At 40.4% G+C, this 13,817-nt stretch overlaps 1 protein-coding gene across 19 annotated transcripts in view; it reads left to right on the top strand.

Moving 5' to 3' along the window:
• MYO9A (myosin IXA) overlaps positions 1 to 13,817 on the top strand; it is a 445,773-nt gene that overhangs the window by 326,079 nt on the left and 105,877 nt on the right. For all 19 annotated transcript variants that reach the window (XM_036347868.1, XM_036347858.1, XM_036347886.1 and 16 more), the window contains 3 exons: positions 2,250 to 2,399; positions 3,775 to 4,094; positions 4,667 to 6,259. In XM_036347868.1, the coding sequence (XP_036203761.1) occupies positions 2,250 to 2,399; positions 3,775 to 4,094; positions 4,667 to 6,259 (2,063 nt within the window). The remainder of the gene's footprint in view (positions 1 to 2,249; positions 2,400 to 3,774; positions 4,095 to 4,666; positions 6,260 to 13,817) is intronic.

Raw genomic sequence — 13,817 nt, 5'->3', positions numbered from 1 at the left:
TTGATTTTAAAGAGAAAGATACCAGGCCTCTAGTGCATCAATGTGAGAGAGAAACATTGATCACTTGCCTCTGGGGTGCCCCGATCGGAGACTGAACCCACAACCTAGGTTTGTGTCCTGACTGAGAATTGAATCCTCCAACTGACTGACTGAGCCTCTGGCCAGGGCTGGTGCTCTTTTTAAAAATATTTTTTTATTTTTGACAAAAATGGGAGGTGATGCATATGTTAATTAGTTTGATTGTGGTAATCATTTCACAGTGTATACATACATCAAAGCATATACCTTAAATGTATACAATTTTTAATATCTACCTGCTCTTTAAGGTGAATGCAAATCCTATTTTCTAAGGACCATGTCTAAGTTATCTTTGTATCCCCCTAGATTTTTTTTTTAATGGAATGAAGGAGTAAATAAATAAACTGATAAATAGCTTTGGGCAGCAAGAAGCCTTTTATGCCTACTGGGTTTCTAAAACACTTATTGTTGGTTTATTCATCTTATGATCAAACTTGAAGATTTGTGGTTCTCAACTTGTTTCCCCCTACTCCAACATCCTTGAAAAATATGACACCCTGGCTTGTGTGGCTCAGTTGTGTGGAGCATTATCCTATACACAGAAAGGTGGTGGGTTTGATTCTTGGTCAGGGCACATACCCAGGTTGCAGGTTTGATCCCCAGTTAGGGCATGTGTGGGAGACAACCAATTGATGTTTCTCTCTCGCATCAATGTTTCTCTCTCTCTCTTTCCCTTCCTCTCTCTTAAAAAAAAAAATCAATAGAAATAGGACATACTACCAGCAGTACATTGGCTCATGATGGTGGTGAATTTCCCAAGGGAATAATCTATATACATTGAGTGGCCAGATTATTATGACCACCTGACGCTTGTAGGCAAATTAGCTATAATTTCGCGCTGAAGTTGCTAGAGGGCCAGACTATTATAAACGTCCCAATAGCACAACATACCTAAGTATCGTTGCTGATTAAGTTCATCCTATCATGTTGATGGTGTATCCCCATGGAGATGGCTTCTTCCAACAAGACAATGCGCCATGCCACAGTGCTCGTATTATGCAGGAGTGGTTTCAAGAACATGAGGGAGACTTTACCTTGCTTAGGTGGCCCCCACAATCACCAGATCTCAATCTAGTTGAGCATTTGTGGGACGAAGTTAAAAGAGCCATCAGACAGCTGGTCCCACAACCATCAAATCTCACAGAACTGGACAGTGCTATTTATCAGTCATGGTGTCAGATTCCTCGCATCACCTTTCAACATCTCATGGAGTCAATGCCAAGAAGAATCGCCGCAGTATTGAATGCAAAAGGTGGCCCAACGAAGTACTGATGGAGTGGTCATAATAATCTGGCCACTCAGTGTATATGTAAAAGGCTAAGCGACTGGCCGGTAGATATGATGCACACTGATCACCAGTGTGCAGATGCTCAACACAGGAGCTGCTGAGTGACAGCGACTTTGCAGAGTGCCCTCTTGCACTCCCGGACCCCTTAGGGCAGTGGTTCTCAACCTTCCTAATGCCACGACCCTTTAATACAGTTCCTCATGTTGTGGTGACCCCCAATTTCATTGTTACAAATTGAACATAATTAAAGCATAGTGATTAATCACAAAAACAACATGTAATTATATATGTGTTTTCTGATGGTATTAGGTGACCCCTGTGAAAGGGTCGTTCGACCCCAAAAGGGGTCGCGACCCACAGGTTGAGAACTGCTGCCTTAGGGGATGTCGGATTGCCGGTTTCAGCCCAATCCCTACAGGCCAGGCTGAGGGACCCCACCTGCTGGAGGGACCCTGCTCACTTGGCAGATGCCCTGCAAGCCCTGGCGCCACCCCAGGTGTGGCCGGCCAGGGAGGGACCATGGGAAGTTGGCTCCAGGGCATGTCTGGCCCCTTTCACCCAGTCCCGCCCCGCTGGCCACCTTCTAATTAATTTCCTTTCCATGTGCACGAATCTGTGCACCAGGCCTCTAGTGTATCATAATATCTTGCACTGGAATTTTTGTACACATGTGCACCTTCCCATTTCCCCTTCTATATCCTGTTTTATTTTCATTTTGAGAATGACCACTTTGGATAAATTGTAGAAATATTTATCAGTACTGTTTTTATTAATCTGCCACTGTATTTGTTCTTCTCTAAAAAGGCTAATTACAGAAGGGATGATTCATGAAATAAATTTCTCGTTTCTTCTTAAACTGTATTTCTTATCTTCTTTTTGGTAGGTGTTCCTAAAGGAACAGGAACGACAGCACCTACAAGATCTGCTTCACCAAGAGGTGCTCCGCAGAATAATATTGTTACAACGATGGTTTAGGGTCTTGCTGTGCAGGCAGCATTTTCTCCATCTGAGACAGGCATCAGTTATCATTCAGGTGGGAGACAAAAGATTTTTTGCATGAGATTGGCTAGTTTATTCAGCCTTTGTTTTAGTAACCAGAATTATTTTACTATGAAACATATAAATAAGAATATAAACTTCCTCAGAGGTGAGAATGTGTTCTACACATTTTTGAAATGTTGATAGCACCGAAAAGATTACTTGCCATATAATAACAGACTATTAATATCGATGGAGTTGAATTTAAATTAAATTGAATTTATAGTTATAATGGCTTGTGAGATATGATCGGGGCAAAGGAATTATGTGCCTTAATTTTTGTTACATAGTTATTCTATATAATAAGAGAGGGGTATGCAAATTAGCCCAGATATACTAATTAGCTGCGACCGGATATACTAATTAGTCATGACCAGTATGCAGATTGACCATCACTCCAACACAATAATAAGAGAGGGATATGCTAATTAGTCACAACCAGTATGCAAATTGACCATCACTCCCAACACACAAGATGGCTGCCCCCATGTGATGAAAGATGGCCACCCCCATGTGGCCACAAGATGGCCTGCAGAGGAGGGCAGTTGGGGGCTATCAGGCCAGCAGGGGAGGGCAGTTGGGGGCAACTGGGCTGGGAGGGGAGTGGTTAGGGGTGATTAGGCCGGCAGGGGAGTGGTTAGGGGTGATCAGACTGGCAGGCAGAAGTGGTTAGGGGTAATCAGGCAGGCAGGCGAGCGGTTGGGAGCCATCAGTCCTGGATTGTGAGAGGGATGTCTCTCTCACAATGGGCAGTCAGACATCCCTCGAGGAGTCCCAGATTGGAAAGGGTGCAGGCTGGGCTGAGGGACACCCCCCGCCCCCCCGTGCACAAATTTCGTGCACTGGGCCTTTAGTATTTAATAGTTTTCTGAGTGACATTTGCGTGTTATAAATACATTGTTGTTAGGTACTCATCTTGGTTTATAGGTACCTTGTTTCACATTTACCTGTTTTACTTTCTTTCTCATCGATGTATACAATAGCTGTTTCCACAGGACCTTTTCTGTTTGTACAAGAATATCTTTTTATCTTAATTTTTGAAATGTGTACATATTGACCTTGAACCCAATTAATATAGGCAAATTGTAGTATGTGAATAATTTATAACTTGTTTAAATTAATTCGTAGGACATGAAACGATCAAAATTTTAAATTAAGTTCTATAATTAACTTTATTGAGGTTTTATTATCTAAAATATTTGCTTTAACTAAGCATATCTAGAAAAGAAAACTTTTTTAAATCACCCACAGTTTAGCTGTTTAGCCATACCCTCTAATTATGACATAAGAAATTTATTCTTTTTTCCTTTTTCTGTGAAAATGTGGTATAAGATATGCCAACAGTTTCTATTATTTTGTCTTCCCCACAGCGATTTTGGCGGAATTACCTAAATCAAAAGCTAGTCAGAGACGCAGCTGTGCAAAAGGATGCTCTAGTTATGGCTAGTGCAGCTACTCTTCTCCAGGCTTCCTGGCGTGCTCACTTAGAGAGGCAGCGGTATTTGGAGCTCCGAACTGCAACCATCATCATCCAGCAGAGATGGAGGGAGTGCTATAGGTGGAGGCACATGGCTGCTATTTGTATACAGGCAAGATGGAAAGGCTACAGGGAAAATAAGAAGTATCAAGAACAAAGGAACAAAATTATCCGTTTGCAGTCAATATGTAGAGGATTCAGAGCAAGACAAAGGTAATCTTTGTTGTTATAATAAGTCTCTCTGTTCAAGTACATTATTTATACTTTTGTTCTAACACTTGCCTAACTTGTGTTCGAATTGGTTTTGTGTAATTTGTCTTCTCCACTAAACTGTGATACTCCTAGCAATTTTAATCTACATTGTGTCGTCTATAATAGAAGCTAAATAAGTGTTTATTGAATTAAAGTGGACTGAAAACCTACATGGTCTGTGGTTATAACTGCTGAGTTAACTTTTACATTAGGTTGAATCTTTAAAAATTGGCATTCAACTGTTTTTACTTTTAGAAACTTTAATTTTATGTTTAAGGTTTATGTTAAAATAAGGATATTGTTAAAGGAGAGCTTACTTTTGATTTGATTTGATTTTTTTTAGTAAAATGCCTAATTACAAATAATGCACTTAATGATATATAATCTCATCAAAATAGGATTATGAAATGTGCTTTGAAGTTAGTTTGAAAAATACTTAGGTATATTAAAATTTTCTTCTTTTTTTTCTCAAATTCCCAGTAAATGTATTTTCTCCATTAATAACCTCCCTTTTTTTTTCTATTTTCATATAGATTTAAAGCTTTAAAAGAACAAAGACTAAGAGAAACAAAACTAGAACTTGGATTAATGAATATTGAGCCACATGGAGCTCTGAAAATTCAGGGTTCAGACCCTTCAGAATGGGAGGATTGTTCTTTTGACAATAGAGTAAAAGCCATAGAGGAATGTAAATCTGTGATAGAGAGTAATCGAATTAGTTCAGTGGACTGCTTGAAGGATTCCCCAAACAAGCGACAGGAGAGAGCCAGAAGCCAGAGTGGTGTGGACTTGCAGGAAGATGTGATTATAAGAGAGAGACCCAAGTCCTTGGAGGATCTCCACCAGAAAAAAGTAGGTCGGGCCAAAAGAGAAAGTCGAAGAATGAGAGAACTAGAACAAGCTATATTTAGCTTAGAATTGCTAAAAGTTCGTTCTCTTGGTGGTGTGTCTCCTTCAGAAGAACGCCGATGGTCTACAGAACTGATGCCTGAGGGCCTTCAGTCTTTACAGGGTACACCTGATAGTGAAAGCTCTCAAGAAAGCTTGGAACTTCTGAGCTGCGAGGAAAGCCAAAAGAGCAAACTAGAGTCTGTAATGTTAGATGAAGGAGACTTGCAGTTTCTATCACCTAAGATATCTAGCAGTCAAAAATTTGATTCACAGGCCAATGCCCGAAGTACCTCAAGTGAGACTAACTATACATTGAGTCAGAAGGGAGCATCCTCTGACTCAATGCATTTGAAGAATGGGACTATGAAGGAAAAATTGGTTTGCAGTTCTGAATCTATTACCTGTAAGCCACAACTGAGAGACTCCTTTGTTTCCAGTAGTTTGCCTACATTTTTTTATATTCCTCAACAAGACCCACTGAAAACAAGTTCCCAACTAGACACAAGTATCCAGAGAAACAAACTAATGGAAAGTGAAGAAACAATTCCAGCTCTTACTTTGGATATTAACAGGAAAACTAGAAAGTATCGCTACTCAGGAGAAAATCAAGTTGTTGCTTTGAGTACAGATTCTTCTAATACTGTGCTTAAGAAGTTGGAAAAGCTGAACACTGAGAAGGAAGAAAGGCAAAAACAGTTGCAGCAGCAGAATGAAAAAGAGATGATGGAACAGATTAGACAGCAAACAGATATTTTAGAGAGGGAGCGTAAAACCTTCAAGACAATTGAAAAACAAAGAATTGGGGAGTCTTTTCCAGTATCATCTTTCTATCAATCAAAACAAAGAGAAGAGAGGCCATCCTCTCTCCTCATTCCGAATACCCCAAATAAGAAAGAATCTGATGTACTAGGGCATCCATCAGTAACTGTAAAAGATGCAGCTCTTGCCCTAAAAGACAGTCCCTCTGCTCACTTTCCCCTGAAGGATCGACCTGCCACCCTGTTCTTTGAAAGAAAAGGGGGCCCATGCCAATATAGTACTGTCAATGAATTATCCAAGACAGACAGAATGTGCAACCAACTGAATGTAGCCTGTAAATTCAATAATAATGGCATTTCAAAAAGAGAACACTTTAGGCCAACTCAGCCTAAGAGCCACAAATCTAATGACCCTCCCAGAGATGGAACTACTATGGCCATTTTCTTCACACCAAAGGAAAATATGAGTATTTCCCTGTAAGTGAAATGTTTATTTATTTTCATGTATAAATGGGAAACTTTTTGGAGAATTTTGCAGACATACCTCAGAGATACTGAGGGTTCAATTCCAGACCACTGAGCCAAGCAAGTATCACAGTAAAGTGAGTCATAATCTTTTTGCTGATTAATCATTAATCATCCTTGTGAATTACTTTTTTGTGAATTATTTTTTAAAATCAATTTTTCAAGATAAACTATCTGTAGTCTTCTTGATCTAGTTTGCTTTACCTAAGTAAGAACTGCTTATCTTCAAAATGATTATATATTAGATTGCTTATGTAAAAGCTTAAGTAAAATGTATATTTCAAGTCTCTCATTCTATAAGTAATACTAGAAACCTTAACATTTTATAGAATTATAAATGTTGATGTTTTTAAATTTATCTAGTCCAGTTCTCACATATTATAGATGAGCTCACTGGTGCCTCCAGAAGTGAAATGACTTAAGGTCACATTAAATAGCTGGGACTAAAACCTGATTTTCATGATTAGGAATCAGCATTGGGTTTCATAGTGGTGATGGTCTTCATCTGGTTCATGAGGAAGAACAAAAAGAAATGGAATCTAAAGGAAATGCCATGAGTTTAAAAGTTAGGGTGGTCAAATGCTATCAAATGTTCTAGTGCCCGGCCAATATTGCTGAGTGGTTGAGCGTAAGCCTATGAACCAGGAGGTTACAATTCTATTCCAGTCAGGGTACATGCCAGGGTTGTGGGCTCAGTCTCCGGTGGGGGGCGTTGCAGGAGGCAGCCGATCGATGATTCTCTCTCATTATTGATATTTCTATCTCTCTCTCCCTCTCTGAAATTTAAACAAAAAAGCTTCTAGTAATTATTGCTCTCTTTGGAGAACTAATCAAAGACCAATAGGTACAACTGTGGTAAAAGAAATTTTAATGACCAAAAGGGAATCTTTTAGGAGAAGTTAGGATTGCTAGGCTTGATCATACATAGTCAAAAAGGGAGATTTCTGAAATGCCATTACCTAGGAAAGATTGCCATCTATGTAGGATTGTTTAGGGATTATTACATAGGACAAAGGACAAGATATTAATTTTGTATCCTGCTACTGTGATGAGTTCATTTATTAGATCTAGTAGTTTTTTGGTGGAGACTTTAGTTTTTCTATGTACAATATTATGTCATCTGTGAATAATGACAGTTTTCCTTCGTCCTTTCCAATTTGGATGCCTTTTCTTTCTTCTTCTTGTCTGATTGCTATGGCTAGGACTTCCAGCACTATGTTGAATAAGAGTGGTGAGAGTGGATATATCTGTCTTATTCCTGATCTTAATGGAAATGCTTTTATTTATTTTTTGCCCATTGAGTATGATATTGGCTATAGGTTTTTCATATATGGCCTTTGTTATGTTGAAGTATAATCCCTCTAGTCCCACCTTACTAAGAGTTTTTATCATAAATGGGTGCTGGATTTTATCCAGGGCTTTTTATGCATCTACTGATTTGATCATATTTTTATCTTTTATTTACGTGATGTATCACATTTATTGATTTTCGGATATTGTAGCAGCATCCCCAGTATAAGTCTCACTTGGTCATGGTGTATGATCTTTTTATTTATTCATTTTCCTTTATGTTTTTAATGGATCTTTTAGTAAGAGTGGAAGAGAGATGGGGAGAGAGAGAAACATCAGTATGAGAGAAAAAATTAATTGGCTGCCTCCTGCATACTCCCTACTGTGGATGGACCCCAAAACCAGGGCATGTGCTCCGACCAGGAATCGAACCTGAGACCCTTTGGTGCATGGGTCAACACTCAACTAACTGAACCACACTGGCCAGGACATGTGTATGATCTTTTTAATTTTTCGCTTGACCCACTTTGCTAATATTTTGTTGAGGATTTTAGCATCTATGGTCATCTAGGGTATTGGCCTATAATTATTATCTTTATTTGTAGGGTCTTTATCTGGTTTTGGAATTAGGATAATGCTGGCTTCATAAAAAGAGTTTGAAAGTCTCCCTCCTTGAATTTTTTGCAATAGTTTGAGAAGGATAGGTGTTAGTTCTTTGAATGTTTGGTAAAATTTGCCTGTGAAGCCGTCAGATCCAGGACTTTTGTTTGCTGGGAGGTTTTTTTTTTTATTACTGCTTCAATTTCATTAGGTATTACTGGTCTCTTCAGGTTACTGATTCTTCCTGATTGAGTTTTAGAAGATTGTATGTTTCTAGGAATTTGTTTATTTTGCCCAGGTTGTCCAATTTGTTGGCATATAATTGTTCATAGCATTTTCTTACAATCTTTTGTATTTCTGTGGTCAGTTGTTACTTTGATTATTTCATTTCTGATTTTATTTATATGGGCCCTTTCTCTGTTTCTTGGTCAGTCTATCTGGCTAAAGGTTCATCAGTCTTTCCCTCCCTTCCTTCCTTCCTTCCTTCCTTCCTTCCTTCCTTCCTTCCTTCCTTCCTTCCTTCCTTTAACATATTTTATTGATTTTTTTACAGAGGGGAAGGGAGAGGAATAGAGAGGTAAAACATCGATGAGAGAGAAACATCCATCAGCTGCCTCCTGCACACCCCCTACTGGGGATGTGCCCACAACCAAGGTACATGCCCTTGACTGGAATTGAACGCTCTATCCACTGAGCCAAACTGATTAGGGCTTGTTTATCTTTTCAAAGAACCAACTCTTGGTTTCATTGATCCTTAGTATTGTTTTTTTTAACATTCTATTTTTATTTTTATTTTTTTAATTAAATCTTTATTCAGATTATTACAGTTGTTCCTCTTTTTTCCCCCCATAGCTCCCTTCCACCCAGTTCCCCTCCCAACCTCCGCCCTCAGCCCCCCACCACTGTCCTCATTCATAGGTGCACAATTTTAGTCCAGTCTCTTCCCGCATCCCCCACACCCCTTTCCCCCCCAAGGATAGCCAGTCCACTCCCTTTCTATGCCCCTGATTCTATTATAATCACCAGGTCATTCTGTTCATCAGATTATTCACTTGATTTTCAGATTCACTTGTTGATAGATGTGTATTTGTTGTTCATAATTTGTATCTTTACCTTTTTCTTCTTCTTCCTCTTCTTAAAGGATACCTTTCAGCATTTCATATAATCCTGGTTTGGTGGTGATGAACTCCTTTAGCTTTTCCTTATCTGTGAAGCTCTTTATCTGACCTTCAATTCTGAATGATAGCTTTGCTGGATAAAGTAATCTTGGTTGTAGGTTCTTGGCATTCATCACTTTGAATATTTCTTGCCATTCCCTTCTGGCCTGCAAAGTTTCTGTTGAGAAATCAGCTGACAGTCGTATGGGTACTCCCTTGTAGGTAACTGAGTTTCTTTCTCTTGCTGCTTTTAAGATTCTCTCTTTGTCTTTTGCTCTTGGCATTTTAATTATGATGTGTCTTGGTGTGGTCCTCTTTGGATTCCTTTTGTTTGGGGTTCTCTGCGCTCCCTGGACTTGTAAGTCTATTTCTTTCACCAGGTAGGGGAAGTTTTCTGTCATTATTTCTTCAAATAGGTTTTCAGTATCTTGCTCTCTCTCTTCTTCTGGCACCCCTATAATTTGGATGTTGGTACACTTGAAGCTGTCCCAGAGGCTTCTTACACTGTCTTCGTATTTTCGGATTCTTTTTTCATTTTGCTTTTCTGGTTGGGTGTTTTTTGCTTCTTCGTATTTCAAATAGTTGACTTGATTCTTGCGATCCTCTAATCTGCTGTTGGGAGTCTGTATAATATACTTTATTTCAGTCAGTGTATGCTTAATTTCTAGTTGGTCCTTTATCACAACCTTGAGGGTCTCATTAGTTTTCTTGTAGATCTCATTAAGTTTATCGGCAGTTTGTAGAAAATTCTTGAAAAACCTTAAAAGTGTGGTTTTGAACTCTATATCCAGTAGTTTGCTTTCCTCCATTTCTGTCATTTGTGTCCTCTTTCTTTGTCTCCGCATTTTTTATGCTTCCCTGTGTTGATAAAGTGGTTTTCTGCGCTGAGTGTCCTCTAGGGTCCAGTGGTTCAGCCTCCCCAATTACCTGAGGAGGACACTCTTGGTGCACCCCCTTGTGGTCTTTGTGCACAGTCTTGTTGTAGTTAAGCCTTGATTGTTGTAGTTATCACTGGGAGGAATTGACCTCCAGGCCAATTGGCTGTGAGAATCAGCTGTGTCTGCAGTGGGAGAACTTCTGTGCTGGAGACACCCCTCTGGGGCAAGACTTGCTTCAATGGGGCTTTGGTGCTCACCGAGTCTGCCCCATGAGTGTGTCCTTTATGGTTCCACGGAGCTGCAAACTTGATGGTCCACTCTGACCTCTGGGCTTCCTGGCTCCTGGATCTCTAGGGAGTTGCTAATCTAGCCTTTGCCTGAGGCTATCCAGCAAAAGCCTCCCTGCAGGGCTTGGGTGGGGCAGGTCCCAAGGGATCAACAGGGCGGGGCTAGCAGTTATGGCTGCTCTCAGTCCAGCCCTCAGAGGCTCTGCTTCTCTGTGTCCCGGTAATCGCTGCAAGCCCCTCGGAGAGAAAGCTGCCCTCGAGTTCCGACCAATGCCACACAATCCCGCTTCTCCTGTATGAGTCTGGGTCCCTAGAGACTCGCCTGGAACTGGAGCGCAGAGCCTGAGACTCCCTCCCGATTGAAAACGACAGCCGCACCCTCAGCCGCCAGCCCGCTCCGCATGCACCTCCGCACCTTAGTATTTTACTTCCATACTGCACCCCCTCTGAGTCTCGGTATGCTTTTCTCTTTCCTTCTAGTTGTAGAATTTCCACTCAGCCAGCCTTCCTGTGGTTCTGGATTATGTCTGTTCTATCTTTTAGTTGTATTTTTGAAGTGGTTTTTCGAGGCAGCAAACTCCAGTGTTTACCTATGCCACCATCTTGGTTTCTCCCTGGATTCTTTTTTTCATTTTGCTTTTCCAGTTGGGTGTTTTTTGCTTCTTCATATTTCAAATCTTTGACTTGATCTTGCGATCCTCTAGTCTGCTGTTGGAAGTCTGTATAATATACTTTATTTCAGTCAGTGTATGCTTAATTTCTAGTTGGTCCTTTATCACAACCTCGAGGGTCTCACTAGATTTCTTGAGGGTCTCATTAAGTTTATCGGCAGTTTCTAGAAAATTCTTGAAAAACCTTAAAAGTGTGGTTTTGAACTCGATATCCAGTAGTTTGCTTTCCTCCATTTCTGTCATTTGTTTCCTCTTTCTTTGTCTCGGCATTTTTTATGCTTCGCTGTGTCAGTAGAGTGGCTTTCTGTGCTAAGTGTCCTATAGGACCCAGTGGCTCAGCCTCCCCACTTACCTGAGGTAGACACTCTTGGTGCACTCCCTTGTGGTCTTTGTGCACAGTCTTGTTGTAGTTAAGCCTTGATTGTTGTAGGTAACACTGGGAGGATTTGACCGCCAGGGCAATTGGCTGTGAGAATCAGCTGTGTCTGCAGTGGGAGAACTTCTGTGCTGAAGACCCCCTTATGGGGCAAGACTTGCTTCAGTGGGGCTTTGGTGCTCACTGAATCTGCCCCCTGAGTGTGTCCCTTATGGATCTGAGGAGTTGTAATTGGATGGTCCCACTCTGACCACTGGGTACACACTGGCTCTTGAATCTAAGGAGGTGGTAATCTAGCCTCTGCCTGAGGCTACCCAACAGAAGCCAGCTGTAAAGCAATGTAAGTTGCCCTAGGGCCTTGGGGAATCGGCAGTTTGTTAAGTAATTTTCAGATTACAAAGGGCCGGGCCTTTCATATGCAAAAGCCTCCTGCACCACTTGGGCAGAGTGGGGTCCCAGGGGATCAACAGGGCAGGCGGAGCGAGCAGTATGGCTGCTCTCAGTCCTGCGCTCAAAGGCCCTGGCAATTGCTGCGAGCACCTCCGAGAGAAAGCTGCCCTCGAGTTCCGAACGATACCAGACAGTCCAGTTTCTCCCATATGAGTCTGGGTCCCCAGAGACTCACCCGGAACTGGAGCTCAGAGCTTGAGACTCCCTCCCAATTGAAAAAGACAACCGTGTCCTTAGCCGCCAACCCTCTCTGCATGCACCTCTGTACCTCTGTATTTTACTTCCGCACTGCACCTCCTCTGAGCCTCAGTATGCTTTACTCTTTCCTTCTAGTTGTAGAATTTCCACTCAGCCAGCCTTCTTGTGGTTCTGGATGATGTCTGTTCCATCTTTTAGTTGTATTTTTGAAGTGGTTGTGCAAGGCAGCAATCTCCGGTGTTTCCCTATGCCGCCATCTTGGTTTCGCCGATCTTTTGTATTGTTTTTTTAGACACTGTGGTTTATTTACTCTCTGATCTTTATTATTTCCTTCCTTGTACTTTCTCTGGGCTTTTCATATTGTTCTAGTTCTAGTTCTTCTAGGTGTAAGGTTAGATTGTATATTTCAGATTTTTCTTGCTTTTTGAGGTAGGCCTGTTATGCAGTGAACTTCCCTCTCAGGACTGCTTTCTGTGCGTCCCGTAGATTTTGGGTTATTGTGTGTTCATTTTCATTTATTTCCAAGTAATTTTTTATTTCTTCCTTGATCTCTTTGGTAACCCATTGATTGTGTAAAAGCATGATGTTTAGCCTCCATGTGCTGAAATGATTTTGAGTGTTTTCATTTTAGTTGATTTGTAGTTTCATGCCATTGTGATCCTGGAAGATGCTTAATATGATTTCAGTTTTCTTGAATTTGTTAAGATTTCTCTTATGTCCTAACATGTGGACTTTTTTTGAGAATGTTCTATGAGCACTTAAAGAATGTATACTCTCCTGCTTTGGGATGAAATGTTCTCTAAGTATCAGTTAAATCCATCTGATCCAGTGTCATTTAAGGTCACAATTTTCTTGTTGATTATTTGTCTAGAAGATCTATCCATTGATGACAGTGGGGTGTTAAAGTCCTTTACTGTGACTGTATTACTGCTAATTTCTCCCTTAAAGTCCACCAAAAGTTTTATATATGCGCTCCTATATTGAGTGTATATATGTTTACAAGGGTTATGTCTTCTTGTTGCATCAATTCCTTTAGTATTGTGTAGTGGCCTTCTTTGTCTCTGTTATGGCCTTTATTTTGTAGTCTATTTTATCAGATATAAGTATTTCTATTCCAATTTTTTTTTTCATTTCCACTTGCATGGAATATTTTTTTCCCATCCCTTCACTTCCTGTCTGTATGTTTTGTTCTGAGGTGGGTGTCTTGTGGACAGCATATATTTAGGTCATGTTTTCTTACCCATTTTACTACCCTATGTCTTTTGATTGGAGTAAGTAGTCTGTTTCCATTTTAGGTTCTTATTGATAGGTACTTATTCATTGCCATTTTTTTCCTTTATACCCATGTACCTCTCTTTATATTTCGTCTTCTTTTTAAAGCAGTCTGTTAACATAAAAAAAAATTCAAACCTGTAAAGAATTTTTGTGAGTTTATTTGAGCCAATCAGTTAACAGTTGCCAGGAAGCAGAACCTCAACGAATTGAGATAATGCTTTGGAGAATGGCAGGTTACATCTATATTTACACATTGCAATCAAAGGAGGGACAAAGGTGGGTTACATGAAATCCATTAGTGATAGACTAGAAAGGCAGGAGAAAGCAA

The sequence above is a fragment of the Myotis myotis genome, unplaced genomic scaffold, assembly GCF_014108235.1.
Source record: "Myotis myotis isolate mMyoMyo1 unplaced genomic scaffold, mMyoMyo1.p scaffold_m19_p_1, whole genome shotgun sequence".
Lineage (NCBI taxonomy): Eukaryota > Metazoa > Chordata > Mammalia > Chiroptera > Vespertilionidae > Myotis > Myotis myotis.
Note: the sequence above shows the minus strand (reverse complement) of the source record. Positions and strands in the feature narration are given on the sequence as shown.